This window comes from Equus przewalskii, chromosome 11 (genome assembly GCF_037783145.1).
Source record: "Equus przewalskii isolate Varuska chromosome 11, EquPr2, whole genome shotgun sequence".
NCBI classification, from domain to species: domain Eukaryota; kingdom Metazoa; phylum Chordata; class Mammalia; order Perissodactyla; family Equidae; genus Equus; species Equus przewalskii.
In genome coordinates, this window is record NC_091841.1 from 22,942,643 (window position 1) to 22,959,044 (window position 16,402).

A 16,402-nucleotide genomic window follows, 5' to 3' on the forward strand; every position below is an offset into this window, starting at 1 on the left:
CTCACTTGAGGGACAGTCGTGGGTCGCCATAAGGGGCGTAGGGTGAAATGTTTAGAATAAATTCCTTGGGAGGGTAGGAGCTCCATTTCTGCTGCACTGTGCTCTCATTGTTATTCCAAAAGTCTCTGTCTAGATCGCTGGAGGGGCAGAGAGAGAGGGGAGAAAACAGGAAGATACAAGAAGAAACAAGAACTTCAAGTCCTGAGGGGGCAGAGGAGACCGGGCCCGGGGGGGTGCCGGGCACACGGAGAGCAGGGCCGGCCGGGTCGGCTCCTGCGGGAGGAAGAGAGGCGGGTGGCAGGGCAGCGGGGGCCCAGCACACGCACACGCACACCCACGTGCACACACTCGAGGGCTCGGAGAAGCCGGGCAGAGAGGAGGCGAGCCACAGGCGGGCAGACGGGAGCCTCGCACCCAGGAAGCTGGTGGGAGAGAGAAAGATGGTGAGAGAGGAGGGGAGAGAGGGCTGGGACCAGGCCGGGGGTGAGATGGCGTGGGGAGTGGGAGGAGGAGAGGGGGTTGGTTTCTGGCTGGAAAGAGCTGAAAGGTGGGTCAGACCCTGCTGCCCGCTTGCTGGGCTCCACCTCTCCTGGCCTCAGTGTCCCTGCCTGTCACACCAGAAGGTTGGCTGTCACCGCTAGCCATCTGATCTCTCACGGTGAGGTGGAGACCCCAGTTCTGGAAGATCTTAGGTTCTCCCCTCTTTCATCACCTCCGCTGAGCCGCTCCTAGGGCAGGCCTGGCTCCCTGCTTGCCTTTCTCCTCCTCCCTTTGGCCTGAGGTCCCCCGGCCTCCTCTGCTGTCCCCACTTCAGGAGAGCTGGGATGCAGCCTTCCCATGAGATTAGCGGGATCTCAGCTGGACTGGACACCATCTCCACTCATTGTAAACGTGGTGGTTGGGTCACCCCCAGAAAGGGGAAGCGTCTCCAGGCCTCCGCCCTTGCTGAAAGTGTGACCAGGGTCACCAGGGGCCCTTCGGGTTCTCTGTTCTGGGGCCTCGTGGAGGCACAGGCCTGCCCTTCCCTTGGGGGGATGCTGGGCAGCCTCAGTCTCGGGCCCTCGGCATTCCTCTGGCCTGCTGGCTGGGGCAGCCTCTTGCTGTGCCCGTCTCCCTTTCCAAGGTGGAGCTGCTGGGGGAGTCTCCCCCAGTCTCCCCATCCCCTCCTGCTCTGTGACATGTCCCACCGAAGAAGCAGATACGCCAGAAGCACCGAGAATGTGGGGACTTCCATGGGGGGCAGGTGGCAGAAGCCTCGGCCCCCAGAAGGCATGGCCTGGAAAGCCCGGGAGCTGAGGGCAAGGGGCTCCACCAGCTTGTCAGGCTCCTGGGACCCCCAGGAGGAGACCTGAGAGCACAGGGAAAGGAGAGGCAGCTCCAAGGCCAAAGGAACATTCTGGAAGGGAGCCATGCCTGAGCCCTCAGGAATGCAGCTAAGGAAAAGGGGCTCCAAGGAGGAGTGTTTAGGATGGGGCCGGCATGTGCTGAGGCTGTGCCACTGCTCAAGGCCAAGATGAGGGCCCTATTGGGGGAAGGGCACTGTGAGGGAGGCACGCCCCCTGACCATTGAACGAACATGTTCTTGGAGCACCTGCTTCTCTCCCCTTAAGAGTGTGCCCTTGACCTTGGTTTTCAACCTCAGACTCAGGAACAAAGGAGAGAAAGAGAGAAGCTGAGCTGCCACCAAGGGCCCAGAGGAGATGGTAGCCCTGGCCCGACGGTGGGCATGGCCTCCTTGGGCCTCCCTGGTGTGGACAGAGTCTCTGTCTGTCCAGAAGCCCCTTGGACATGTCTCCCAGGAGACTCTGTGCACAGGGTTCAAAAGCCGAAGCCCTGAGCCAGCTTACAGGGGCAGTGGAGGCTGGGGGCAGGAAGGAGGCCCCTCCCTGGGGAGGCTCCCTCAACAGAAGACCCTATTCTTACCAGAGATATCCTTTGGTCCCCCTCCCCCCATGTAACAGAGAGACGGAGCAACTGGAAGGCCGCCCTCCCCTTACCCCATCCTGGTCTCCAAAATTGAGGGCTATCCACCCTAGGTCCTGGAGAGAAAGATCCACCAGGGTGATCACTGCTAGGCTGGTCTCCCACCCTGTGTTCCAAGGAGCTACAAGGTCCCTCAGGTTGTCTGCTGTGGTACTGGGAAAAAGGATCTTTAATTAAATAAGTTTGTGAAACACTGGTTCCTTGACTGCAGGACTTATCAGAGCCTTTAATGTGTCAATGAATACCAGTATCTCCAGAGGGCGATATGGTGTGCAGTGTTTCCCAAACTTAGTTGGTCACAGAATAACTATTAATCGTTTGTGGGGCATGAGTACTCCGAGGAACATAGTTTGGGAAGCCCTGCTGAAGAACGCAGCTTCCCAGAATCCTTGACAAGATGATCCCTTTGGAGGAGGTCCTAAGGCCATGGGGTGACTGTGCAGGGGCAAAGCCCTGCTTCCTGCCACTCCGCTGGCTTCAGCCCCGGCAGGAGGCGAAGGCCTAGGACCCTGGGGGCTGTAGATGGGAATGGTGGCTTCCTCGCCCTGGGGCAGAGGGTCTGCAGCTCAGCAGGGTTGGTGGGGGGAGAGGCTCAGCAGGGAGGTGGGGCACGGCCCGCTGTCGCCCCACGTTGTCTCAGAGAGCCCTCAGGGGCGCGGTTGCAGCCTGCAGAGCCCGCTGCCCCCTCTCCTGTCCGCCCTCTCCTCTTGCTGGAATCCCGCCTCCTCTCGTGGCCCTTTCCAGGACCATCCAGGACACGCACACCCCTTTCCAGGAAGGTTATGGTCATCTGGCCCACACCATGGCTACAAACTCAGTTAGAGGCCTGGCCTGGAGGCGGCCCGGGCGCTGGGCTGAGCCGGCCCCGTGCTCCCCCCACGTGGTTCCTCCTGCCTTCAGAAAGCCTGGAGCCCGGGCTCTGCGACGGCCCCTGAGACCTGTCAGCTCTCCGCTTTGAAGACTGGAGAGTGCGCAATCAAACCCAGCTTCAAAGGCTCCCGGTGGCCTCCTTCCGAGCCTCCTCCTCGCCCCCGGCCTCGGCCTGGCCCACCCCTCCACTTACCCGCCCCCTGCCAGACACACACCCGCAGCTTCTGTGAAGGCCCCAAACAGGGTCAGAGCCAGAGATGAAAAAAGAGGAGGGGGCCAGGAGGGGCAGGGAGGCAGCCCTCAGGAGCAGGGAGAGGAAGAAGGGAAGGAGGAAGAGAGAAAGGGAGAAAGATACACAAGGAGAGGGGTAAGGGGGACTAGACAGTGGGAGGGGTGGGGAGGTGGGCAGGGGCGTTGGGGCCCCGAATTGAAGGGAGGGATGGCCCGGGGAGGCTCTGCTTGGGCAGGGCACCCTGGCTGGCAGGTTCAGCCCTGGCAGGCTGAATTGGAGGGACACCCAGCCCTACCTCGGCCTGACAGCCTCCAGCGAAGGCCTATGCCCAGCAGAGAGGAACGGGCCGGGGCCACTGGGTAGAGGGCACAGAGCCCCCACTTCCCAGAGCCCCCAACCCGGTGGGGCAGGGGGGCTTGCCCTGGTGTCTCCCAGCAACCCACAGCAACCGGCTGGCCAAGGTGGTCTGCAGTGGAAAGCAGACCTGCCTACCTGAAGAGGGCGCTCAGAGCAAAACAAGGGAACCCAGGCAAGTCAGAGGCAGCAAGACCCGCAGAGGGGACCGCAAGGGGGACCAGAAGTGATGGCGAGGGAAGAGTCTCTCCCCATCGCTCCCCATCCTCTGAGTAGCTCTGCACGGGGGTCTGCCCCCCCTTCCAGGTCACCCTCAGAACATTGGTGGGGTCTGAGAAAAAGAGCTTGAGCCCCCTGGAGAGCGGCTCCCCAGCCCAGGGGCTGGAAACAGTGTGTGTGATATGCGGGTTGGATGGAGGAGTCAGCGACCAGGGTGGAGAAAGACAGTGCTGGGAGTGAGAGCAGCCGGAAAAGGGGACTGGGGGTCCTGGAACGTCGTGAGGATCTGGAGGGCACTGGCAGAAAAGGTGGAGCCCTGGAGGCCCCCTGAGGTGCTGAGAGTAAGGGGGAACCTGAATATGTGTGCGGCCAAGGGGCTCCTCCCACTTGGGCGGCTTGCGTGTCCCCACCCCAAACTTGAAGCCTGGCACCTACTTGATGGCCTTCTTTTCACTGCGCCCACGCCCTGAGTCTGGCGTGCCCACGGTCTCCAAGGAGTTCTTGTAGCGTTTGCCCTGTGGAGACAGCGCCAGGGTCACTCCCAGAAGACATGGCTGCACCCTCCCTGCCTCCCCAGAACCAGCCCGGAGGACAGGAGTAGATGGGAGCCCAGGCTTGGCAACAAGGTCTGGGGCCAACATGTGAAGATTTCACCCCTGTGGGGTACCAGCCCTATGGATATCGGCTCCCTCACGCACACCCATGGGGCTCACCCCGACCTGCACCTCATCCCTGACCCCCAGGGATGGGGCCCCTCCTTTCCACCTGTCTCCTGGGGCTCTGGCCCGGCTCCCAGAAACACATCTCCCTCTGCCATGAGCAGACAGCTCTCAGGAGCCTGGCCACGTCACGCTGGCCACGTCACCGCCCCCAGATGGTGGGGGTGGCATCCTGCAGGGCAAGATTGGCAGCGGCCAGTGACACGAGGGGCGGGGGCGAGGAGAGGGCCCCATGCCCGGTCCTGTCTGGGGCTGTGTCCATCACTGTCTGGGGGCTCCCTGGGGTCCTCCTGCCCTGGGGCTGGGAGGCAGGGCTGGGTCTGAGCACCCTCCTATAGGAAGGCAGCCTTAGAAAGGGAGGCTGCCCACTGACTCTGAGGCGGGGGCAGCTGCCCAGAGTTCCCCACACCAGCATGAGGTGGGGGAGGGGCAGGGCAGGAGGAGGTGGGTACAGCAGGTCCCCGGCTAGGGGACATACAGAGGCAATGGGGCCTGCTGCCGGGAAGGTGAGCACCATTCACCTTCTCGGTTTGGGTTTCTAAATTTAGCTCATGCAGAGCCTGGCACCATTAACATTCCTGGCTGCCACCAAACGTCCTCACGCGCACCCATGGGCCACGGACCTGCGCCTGGCCCAGGGCTGGCCCCACAGCCCATTCTCCGCTGGGCACTGGCTTGCCCCTGCCCAGCCCAGTGGGAAGGGACACACACACACACGCACACGCGTACGTTTCCCCAACATCCCGTCATGCACACCAACACCATAGCCACAACAGTCAATTATTCCATCTTCCCTAGACAAAATAAAAGCCGCACAGCCGCGTTCCCCGACGCTCCCGCCAGCTGCAGCCCCTTCGCTGCATGGGAGCTGCCTGTTTAGGGAGACCGGCCGTGGCAGCGGAGCTCCCCCGGAGGGTGTGGGGGGTTGGGGCAGGGCCCTCATTCCACCTCCAGTGGCCCCACCTCTCAGGGGTGCCAGGCTCCTGGTCCCAGCAGTGCCCCACATTCCCCATGTCACCCTAGTCAAGTCCCTTGCCCTCCATGGCCTCCTTTCTCAAATGGTGTTGTGTCACCAGATGAGCCCCAGGTCCTTCATCCTTCAAAATTCTCATCACAGATATTAGTCTCTCCTTTCTTACTTCAGCTCCCACCCCTAGGAACGGAGCCCGAAATGGCAGGGACTGTCTGGTCCTTGGTGTGGAACCTGGCACCCAGCAGTTCTCAAAAACCCACCACTGCAAGAGTCCCTCTAGCGCCCTGCCCGCCCTCGGGTCCAGCTGGGCTGCTGCCTCTGAGCCAGAACTTGAAGAGCTAAAAAGGAGGGCTGCTGCGTCCTCAGGGTCCACAACAGCTGCTTTCTCAGCTCCATCTCTGATCCCTGCCATCATTACCCAGTTCTGACTGGGAAGACTGGGGGTCTGCAGACGCTCCAGGTGGCCAAGGGCCCTTCTTGGACAGGCGCCTCTGGCAGGATCCCACCCTCCCTGTTCTGCAGCACTTCAGGCAGCAGGGCAGGCAGGGGGGGCCCCATCCCCACCCCTCACCCCCTCTCCTCTTGCTTTCTCCTCTTGGCAGGGGACATGACCCGGGTCAGCACCCTCCTCCCAGGCTGCTCAGCGGCCCCTTCCCCAAGACCCAGCACCTAGTTTACCGAGGGCTTTCTGGGAGCTTCTGCCTGCCCCTCTTCCTTCCACAGCTCCCAGAGCCTCCCCCTCTGGCTGCAACTATCACTCTGCAGCCAGCCTGGGGTGCTAGGGGGCAGGGACTGGGGCAGGACTTGATTTGGGGGCCAGGGGGGAGATAAAGGGGCAACAAGAGGAACCCCAGGCGGGGTCCAGGAGACATCAGGCAGCCCCAAAGGAGCCCCAAACCAACAGCCTGCCTATCAGGGAGGGGGTTGGCCAGGCTGATCCGGAAAAAGCCAGCTGGAGATTAAAGAAGTTATTAATGTTTGGAAACGGGATCTGGGCTGTCAGGTAGCACATCACTGCTGCTAAGGGGACAGGCGGGCAAGGAGAGCCCAGCAGCTGTGCAGGGGGCGTCTTAAAGCCCCTTCCACGGACCACAGAGATAGCCTGGGCAAGGAGCTCCCTGGCCTCTGGAACCTGAGGGTGGGGGTGGGTCGGGGGAGGAGGGGAGTGGCAGAGTTAGGAGGGGCTGGGCAAAGTAACATTGTCTCAGAAGCTCAGAGGAGGAAATGGAGAGGGACAGGCTGTGGTCTGGACCCCTGGGGAAGCTCCTGGCTGGAGGCTGGGAGGAGGGGCTGGGGCCCTGGAAGGTTCTGTATGTCTCAGCTGCTCAAGGCACTTCCTTCGAGGACAGCCCCCTATCTGACTCAAAAGCTGTCATCTTTGAACTCTTGTCCCCAGGTGAGTGGGGGCGGGGGTGAGGCTCTCACCACACACACACACACACACACACACACACTGCAGCACTTACCAGGGGAGGCCAGGACAGTGGGGCAGACACAAGCACCAGCTCACACGGGGATCTGATGCGATGATTGACATCCCACCGTGCAGGGGCCAAGAGACACAGACACATTGCCCCCATACCCTCCAAGTCCACACACTCAGCACAAAAGACCCCCAACTCAAGGTCACCAGCAGCGCCCTCTCATACAACCTTCCCCTGCCTTCAAATACAAATATAGACAGCTGAACGGGCCCTGCGACAAGATGCACAGGGCTGCAGTGCGTGCTCAGCCACTCCCATGGCCTCTGAGGACACTGGCACACATAGGCACGTGGCCAAGCCCCCTCCTCCACCGCCCCTGAAATTCTGAGACAGACACAGACACCGGAGATCCAGGAACAATGCAGGGCAGCCAGCCTGGCTCCACACACCTGCGTGTAAGGAGCCGTCCGGCTCACACACACACTAGCACACACTCCCACTTGCACGTGGGCCAGAGCTGGCCTGAAGCTGAATAGCCCAGGATGGAGTGTCATGCTTCCAATTCCTGAGTTTGCCTTTCCTGAAGGAGGCATGCCGGGTTATGGGCTTCTCGGGTCCTCCCCAGGGGTCTCTGTCCTTTCTCTTCCATAGGACCGAGGCATGAAGCCCCCACCTACCCAGTGCTGACGGCCACAGCCCTCCCCCCTTGTCCTGAAGGTCCCTCTGTGGCTGGGCAGGGAGAGAATGGAGCTCCCAGGTGTGGCACCCTGCCCCCACTCCCACCGTTCTCAATCTGGGGGATGGAAAGAGCCTGCCAGGGACCCTTCTTCACCTAACCCCGGGAAAGGCCCCACACTTGGGACTTCTCCAAGCCCACCTTTGGGGCTGCCCCCAAAGTCCCCGCCGCACTTCTGGGCTGCGGCGGCAGGACCGGGATGAGCAGGGGCTCCGCGGAGCTGCGGGCGGGGCGGGAGGGCGGCTCAGCCCAGCTCCCCTCCCCGCGCCCTCGGGTGACGAATGTCCCTCCTGACGGTCTCGTTACTTATTAATGGCCTAATCCTGCTCGTTAATTCCCCAGCCCTCGTTAAAAATGAAAAGAAGCCGTTTGTGCTTGTACAAACCCGGAGACCACGATGGATGTGTAGGCGCTGGGGGTGGGGCGGGGCGGGCGGCGCCTCCTCATTGGCTGGGAGACCCGGCTCGGCCACGCCCAGCCCTGGGGGCGGGGGCGGGCAGAGGGGCGGGGGCGCGCGGCCGGGCTTGCAGGGGTGGCGATTCTGTGATTCCTTCTGCGCGCGTGTGCCTGCGGTTCGTTCTGCAGGAGGTGGGGCGTGTGTGCGTGTAGTTGCGAGCATGCGAATGCCTCTGGGACCTATGTCTGTCCACCCATGTGTCCCTAGGTGTGTGGCTCCGGGTGTACATATGGGGCCAACACCCAGGCAAGCAGAGTGCGTGCACGCGTGCGGTGTGAATTTCCACGGAAGTGTGCCTGACAACGCGGGCAGGTGGGTCATCTGCGCACGCCCTTGAGAGCATTCACGAGCCTGTAATAGTCGGGGGGCTGGGGGGCGGGGTGCAGGGCCAGGCTCTGCCCCCGGGGCCCCCAGGAGCCTCACCAGTTTGCGCTGACACCAGTGGCAGAGGCCGCAGAGGACGACAGTGACGCTAAGGCTGACGGTGATGATGGCAGAGACCAGCAGGACATCGCGGGTGGGTGCCCCTGGGGAGGACACGCACAGGTCAGACCCTCATTGGCTAGGGCCAGCCACCCTCCCTCAGCCCAGAGCCCCCTAGAACAACCATCCCACTGCTTCCATCTGGCCCCCACACTGGGAGCTCTGAGCCCCCAGTTCGGCCTTGCCGGCTGAGCTTGGGAAGGCCCTTCTCTTCTCCTCCTCAGTTTTCTCATCTATAAAATGGGGGAATCTTGCAGGTTGATGTTTCTCCCAGTCCCTCCCTGCATGGGCCCTGTGTGAGTCCATGGATCCGCACCATCCCCCAAACTTGACACCCTCAAAGGGAGAGGCCAGTGTGCCCCTAGCCCAGCCAGGCCTCACAGGCCCTTCAAGTACCTCTAAGACAGCCACGGCTTCTGCACAGCCTTCCTGCCCAGCACTCTTCCATACTCACGCGCCACACACATACTCTGAGCCAGAACTCCAGCTAAATTTGCCCAAACAGTCATTATTATTTCTACAGTCCCTCTGAACAGATCTGCCCCATGAGGGTCTGGCCAAGACTCAACAGCCACATTTGTCATCAGAGTGGGGATCTCTGGAACCCCCTGACCAGCCCTTGCCCCCTTTAGCTCAGCTGTCCTTGGGCTGGATGTCCACCCAGCTGTCCTCTGTACACCCCACCCTCCCACCCCTTAGCCCCTGAGCTCGCTTCTGGGCCTCCCATCCCATGGGCTCCAGCCCCACCTACGGTGTTTGCAATGTCCTAAATGCTCCCAGGAGCTACCCTGCAGTTTCCATTCCAAGAGCTCCGGGTCCTGCACCCCGACAGACCTGTCCTGGGAGGAAAATCGCAGGCGTCTGTGCAAATCCTGCCACTGGCTGCCTCTGTGGCTTTGGACGAGCCACATAACAACTCACTTTTCTCCTCCTGTGACTGTGGATTAAATCTCCTCCCTCCTTTCGGACAGGTGGGTTGTCAACAGGAGCCCAAGCCAAACGTAAGGAAGGCAACACTTGACCAGAAATGATCATGTGGGGGAGTGAGCCGGGAGAGAACGGTGTGGATCCCGCGTGCTCTGTAAATATGTGTGCACCGGGATGCGTCCTGAAGTCAAGGAGCCGCTGTTTATTTACAGAGGAGCCTGCGTGGGCTTTCCAGTGCCAGTGGTGGCAGTAATTAAGAGTTGACAATCTCTGTCTGGTCCTGGTTCCTGCAGTTTTAGCTTTTGCAATCGCGATCTCTCTTGCTCTGCCCTGGGGCCTCATGGAGGAGGGCTCAGTGGCCGGCCCCAGCTCTCAGGGCCCCCGGGGCTCCCTCTTGCCACCACTCTAGCACCCTGTTTCGCTAGCTGCTGGTTTGCTGGCTCGCTATCTGCTCTCCCTAGGATCACTTGGGTGCCAGCTCTCCCTCTCCAATTTCCCGAGCCTCCCAGCTGTGGGAAAAGGCCCTCCTTGCCGGGCCTCCACCTGTCCACCTGCCAGGCCAGCTGAGCTTCCTCCTATCCCGAGTCCACAGCCTCGGCCGCCAGGATGCTCCTGCACCCAGTTCATTGTCAACCTCAAGACCCACAGCACCCAGGAGCTCTGCCCTGGCCAACCTGCAGACACCAAGGAACTCGTCCTGCTCCTGCCTCCCCGGGGCAGAGGAGCACAGCTCTGCAAAGCTGGAGGGGCCACATTTGCCAAAGTCCTCAGGCCAGATGGGAGGCCTCCATCTTTAACCTCCAGATTTCTGAGGGAGAGGGGGGCAAGACGAGTGGGGAGAGCGATGGCCAAAATGCCACAGGGCACACCACCAGGGCCCCAAGACTCAGGCCTGTGGTTAAGAGATGGACAAATGTGCCTCCCAGGAACGGGGCCTGCACTTTCTCTGGTGCTCCCCACAGGAGCTGCCCTGGCCTACTGGAAGGGGCTGGGGGTGCCGTGTGGGTTGAGAAACCAGGTGACCCACACCTTCCTTTGTTCCTTTGTTTTTAAATAAAATAAATTCCATTCTTAGGCTGAGCTTTCTTCCACTGCTACCTACCCTGAGGCACAGGGGACAGGCACAAATTATTTCTTAGCATGTCGAGTGCCCCAGAACTAGCAAGTGGCAGGACACCCAGCCTGGGGCTTCAGACTCCAAAATACCCGAGAAAAGACCCAAGTGTGAGTACAGCTTCTGCCTCTTAATAGCTGTGTGGCCTTGGACAAGTGTCTTAACTACTCAGTGTCTCCATTTTCCCCTTTATAGAGTGAAGATGATAATGACCCAGCCTATGGGGTTGTTGTTAGCACTCAATAGATAGATAGGATTATTATTAGGGCTGTCGGTGTTAGTCTGCTCTCAGACATAAACAGACGGCTCTGGGAGCACAAATGAAGAGGTGATAGCTGGACTAGGGAGCAATCTGGGGAGGCTTCCCTGAGGAGGTGATGTTTGGTGTGGTCCGGAAGATGGGGCTGAGGAGAACATAGGACTTTCTGGGCAGAGGGAAGAGCAAGAGCAAAGGCAAGGCGGGGGAGGAAGGGTCAGGCATGTTGTTTGAGGAGCTAGACCAGGTTATGGGGCGCGGAGGGCCTGGGAATGAGCTTGGGCCTGATGGGGAAGGGGCTTGTCTATCAGGCTGAGGGGCCTGTTGTGTTCTGTAGGCCATGGAAGGTTTTGGAGCAGGGTAGGTCAGGACCAGAGGGGGTGTTAGAGGGGGCGAGTTGGAGGCCCAAGTGGGCCCCTCTGCCCCAGTGCCCACCCTCTCCACGTGCCCTCTCCTCCACGCACCTCTTAGCCATGGGGCAGTTCTCCAAGGGGTCACCTCCCCAGAGTTCCCTCTTTGCCAAACACAGCCCTTCTCAAAAAACTGCTCCTCCACCCCTGCTGTAGGCTGGAGAGCCCCTGAGGACAGCGGCTATTGATCCCAGAAGCCAGTGGGCACACTCTGAATGGTCCCCAGAGACCCAGGGAACATCCATCCTAAGCAATTATCATTCTGTGGGCACGCAGAAGGAGCACTGGGCTTGGAGTCTAGGCGAACTAGGCTGGGACCCTATTCTGGCCACTAGCCAGCTGTGTGGCCGTGGGTAAGGCGCTCAACCTCTCTGATGTCAGTGCCTTCATCTGTGCAAGAGCCGACCATTCCCTGCTTTGATGAAGGGCAGGTGTTCTAGGGGTCCCACATGAGTAACAACTTAGTCCTCACAACAACAAGTGGGGTGAGCATTTTACTCACTGTCCCCATTTTACAGATGGGGAAAATGAGGATTAGAGAGGTCAGGTACCCTGTCCTAGGTCATTCAGCTAGTAGGTGGTGAAACCAGTGTTCAAACCTAGGCGGTCCGGCTCAGAGTCTACCCTCTGCTTTGTGTGCTCTGTGGAACCCCTAAGATTCCCAAGAACTTCTCAGGGGCTACAGAGGTGGATGCTGAGTAGATGAGGATGTGGTCTCTCAGGCCCTCTTCATCAAAGCAGCATTATTTCCCTGTTTCTCATCCTGGGCTTTTGCAGAAAATTCCACGTGAAGGAAGGGACGTGTGGCTAAGGAGAGTTGGGACCGGTGGGACCCCTGGGATCCCCCATAGCATGGGTAGATGCCATCATCCTCCAGATGCCTGACCCCTCTTCCCCAAGATCCCCCAGGCCCCCCAGCATCCCTGAGACAGCCCTGAAAGCCAGGGTGACACGAACACTTGCCATCGCAAATCGCACTGGTGCTGTGAACAAGTGACATGCTGTCCTCGGCCAGCACGTGATGCTGCCATCCAGGGGTACAAGCACATTCTTGCCTGCCAGCCAGAGGGAAATGATTCCCAGAGCATGGAGTCACAGTGTCTTGGGCTGGAAGGGACCTTGGAAGTCATGGAGTCAGGCCCCATCAACGCACACCTCCCGCCCCGGGCAGCCCGGTTGGTGACAGGAAGCCACTTCTGCGGCAGGCAGGCCCTCCACGGATGGGCATCGTTAGGGAGGGCTGCTGTGCCTTGCGCCAAGCTGAATCTGTCGTCCTATAACTTTCTCCCTGGTCCTAAGCTTGCCCTCCAGAGCCGCCGGGAACAAGTCAGCTCCCTCTGCCGCATGACAGGCCTCCAAATCCTTGTCGACAGCTTTCATGTCCCCTCTCAGTCTTCTCCAGGCAAAGCCATCCTGGCCCTCCTAACCCTTCCTCTGATGACATACATGGTTTCAAGTCCCCTTAGCGTCAGCATATTAACATTGGGGAAAGAAAATATTGCAGCTGTAGTCAGCCTTTTGACAGAGCTGAGTTCCACGACCTATCCAGGGGCAGAGGAGACATCCGGGGTTCCCAGGGGGAGACACAGACAAGGGCAGACAGATGACATCGCAAGACCTGGGAGGCAGGAGGAGCCAGGAGCGAGGAGAGCCAGGCCTCCTGGGTCCCATCCCAGGGGTGTCCTGGGAGTGAGGTGTTGGCTCAGGCATGTCACTGCCCCTCTGCCCAGGCCTGTGGCAGGCATGTCAGCTGATTAGAGCCCAGTATTAATAAGGATCGAGCAGAGTCCTGTGGCCAGAGCCTGTGCTTCTGACCATGCCACCCCTCCACCCCCAAGGGGCTCTCAGGATAAAGCCTGTGTGCCCGAGGAGGCGGCCCACCTCTGAGGGTGGACAAGATGCCCATACAGAGTCTTCCCTTATAGGACATCAGCTCTGTGAGGGCAGGGCTCACTCTTGTGTTCACCATCGTCTTCTCAGCAGCAAGGACAGAGCTGGGCATACAGCTGGTGCTATATAAATGCTTGTTGAAAGAATGAGTCAAGAGGAATCCCAGCCTCCAGGAATAATGATAGTAATAGAAGCTACCATTATTAAGTACCTACTGTGTACCAGACTACAGGGTCCATGAAAACAGGGGCTTTATCTGCTTTGCTCATTCTGATAGCCTCTGTGACAGGCTGACGCATGGGAGGGGCTCAGTAAATATTTGATGAATGTTCAAAGCTTGCATATGTTATCTCTTTTGTCTCCCAAACAAGATGGGAGGAAGAGATGGGAGAGGCTGCAGTGACAGAGTTTGAGAGCCTCTCTCTTTTACACATGCACACACACACACACACACCCCCCATGACCCCTCCCTTCTTCCTCCATGCCCATCTTTGCCTGACAATTCTTGATTTTTCTAGACCCAGATGAAAAGCACCTCTTCTAGGAAGCCTTCCATAATCTCCCCAGTGAGAATTAATATCTCCTGCCCCCAGCTCCCATCACACTGTGCCTGCACCCTTCTTTTAGGGTGCAGCGATTAAGTACCAGGGCTCTGGAGCCAGACTCTCTGGGCTCAAATTCTGACTGCTACTCTTCTAAGCCGTGTGACCTAATTTCTGCGTGCCTTGGTTTCCCCTTCTGTAAACCAGGGCTAATAATAGTACAGGCCTCATAGGACAACTGTGAGGTTTAAAGGAATTAGTGCGTATAATACGCTTAGCACAGAGGCTGACACAGAATAAGTAGGCAATAAATGCTGGCTATTATCCTGGCATCACCACGTCGTGCCCTGTATTAGAGACATCTGGGACATGCAGTTGGCACTCAATGAGTGTTGAATGAAATACTGAACTAGATACACATCGAGTTTTCCCCAAAGGACAGCAGAGGTCATGCCTTACTCAATTCTGTGCACCCCTGAGCCCTGCCACAGGACCTGGCCCAAGGCTTGACCAAGAGTAAGCACCAGTGAACGCCTATGGCAAGGAATAGGGAGGGCTGAGGCGTGCGGGTGTCGGCGGTGGGGGGGGGGGGGCCGCAGCTGGAAGCCAGGCTGGGCTTCAGGTATGAACTGCAGACCGGACCCTGTCCCCTGCCAGGGCTCTGCCCCCACTCCCAACTCCTTCTCATCTCCTCTGCAAGTCATGATTTATGGATGAGCAGAATCAAACAGGCCCGCTGGCTGCTGGGATGCCCCGGGGAGCTGCCGGAGAGGGAATGGACTTCTGAGGGCAAGTGCACCAGCTGCCCAGAGGGGAATGGGAGGGGAGCCAGAGGCGGAGCAGGTACACACACGCAGGCCACAGACACAGACAGCTATGGCTCACACACACACTCCACTGAGATGCACCCCTTGCATGGACACTCGTGTTCACACTCACATACATATATGCATGGATACACACACACAAGCCATGGAGACTCACCCTTACACAGACACCCGTGCTCACACTCACACACACACGCATGTATACCCATGGCAACAAGCAGATGCCCAGCCCACCCTGCCATCCACGGTCTCTAGGCGTTCATGCACTTCCTCTGGCCTTGGGTCTTCCCTCTGCCTGTTATTTATCTACTCAGATTCTGTCTGTCCTTCGAGGCAGAGCAGTGGGACAGGAAGTAGACTTGGAGGCAGATGACCTGGATTCAAGTCCCACCTCTACCCCTGGTCAGTCACCCCAGGCAAGCCCTTTCTGGGCTTCAGGGCTTTACCTTCAAATGATGATGATAACCCCTGATGTCCCCTGCTGGGGTCCCGTCAGGACCAAATAATAGCCCACATTAACTGAGCACATGCTGTTTGTGGCAGAGACTGTGCCAGGAAGATTATATGTACCATCTCGTGAGATCCCCCACCACCTTGCACCAGTATTTCCACTTCACAGAGGAAGAAAGGAGCATGGGGAACTAAGGCAACTGGAGCCTGTCCTTTGCCACAGCTACAGCTGCCTCCCTCAGAGCTGAGGGGACAGCATTCTGGAAGATGCTACACAGCATGCCCAAGCCACACCTAACTCTTCTCCTTCCTTCCAGAAGGCCAACCTCTTGCACACTTGAGGCTTTGCCTAAGCTGTTCCCTCTGCCTGGAATGCCCTTCCTTCTATTCTCCACCCTCAAGATCCCTAGACAAAGATGGTCTACATCCCCTCTCACATTTCTTCCTGCTTCTCCTGTAACTGTGGCATTTCTTCATTGTAGGTTAGTAATTTGTACTTTCTATGTCTTTCCCCCACTGGGGGCATCTGGAGGACTGAGACTCCAGATCGCTCATCTCTGTAGCCCAAGGTCCAGTACATACAAGAGGTTGGATAAGTAAGTGCATGAAATTATTCAAGGCCCCAGGGGAGCCCACCTCTTTCAGGAAGCCCTCCCTGATGACAAGGGCTCACAGCAGCCTCTTCCTTCTCTAAACTTGAATTAACTGACCCTGGGTCCAACCTAGTTTTCTTGGCAGTAGGCCTGTCCCCCCAGCAGGGCCAATGAGGTAAGATCCCATCTATCCATTGTTCAGAGTTTCCCACAGCCCATAGCCCAGAACACGATACGGAGAAGCTCCTGGACATGCTGGAAACCTGTGCACATCGGCTGTTCCCCCTAGAATTCACTTGTTCTCTCACACTCAGATGGTGACACACACACTCCCCATATCCAGCCCTTCCAAAGTTGTCCTGTCACCTCCATACCCTCCCAACCTGGCCTGCTCCCCTCTTTCGAGCACCCCCAGATCCCAGGCCCTTGCCTTCCTTACTAGGTGCCTTAATCACAGTAACTAAGGAATGCAACACTGGATCAGGTTCACAGCCCTCAGCACCCCTCTGCAGGTAAACACTCTCACGCTCATTTTACAAAGAAGGAAACTGAGGCTCAGAAGGGTTAAATGCTTTCCCAAGGACACACAGCAGAAGAGCCGTAAAGCCAGGATTGGACTCCAGTCTGTAAGACCTCAAATCCTGCAGCTCTCACTCCTGTTCCATCCCAGGGAGGCAGAGCCTTGAAACAAGTCACTCCGAGGACAGACAGGGGCAAGAGAAGAAAGAAACCGAGTGAACACAAAATAAAGAGCAGCCAGGGACAAGGCTGCCACTTCCCTAAGAGTTTTACCAAAGAGAGCGAGGCCCTAGTTACTCCAAGACCTCTCTCGCACACACACCTTTCTGGGGGCTCCTTCCACCCTCAGTAGATAGAGGCTCAACCCACCTAAGGGTCTCAGAAAAGGCTGGGGGTTGGGAGCCTGGGGCTGGACCAATAGGAG

At 58.6% G+C, this 16,402-nt stretch overlaps 1 protein-coding gene across 12 annotated transcripts in view; it reads right to left on the reverse strand.

Moving 5' to 3' along the window:
• The window catches only part of SYT7 (synaptotagmin 7), a 67,119-nt gene that overhangs the window by 28,647 nt on the left and 22,070 nt on the right, over positions 1–16,402 (reverse strand). For 7 of the 12 annotated variants that reach the window (XM_070564102.1, XM_070564109.1, XM_070564101.1 and 4 more), the window contains exons 2-4: positions 8,391–8,494; positions 4,094–4,173; positions 6–137 (exon numbers count right to left, since the gene is read on the reverse strand). In XM_070564102.1, coding sequence (XP_070420203.1) covers positions 6–137; positions 4,094–4,173; positions 8,391–8,494 — 316 coding nt within the window. The remainder of the gene's footprint in view (positions 1–5; positions 138–4,093; positions 4,174–8,390; positions 8,495–16,402) is intronic. The other 5 variants (XM_070564112.1, XM_070564110.1, XM_070564104.1 and 2 more) reach the window with 1 other exon arrangement.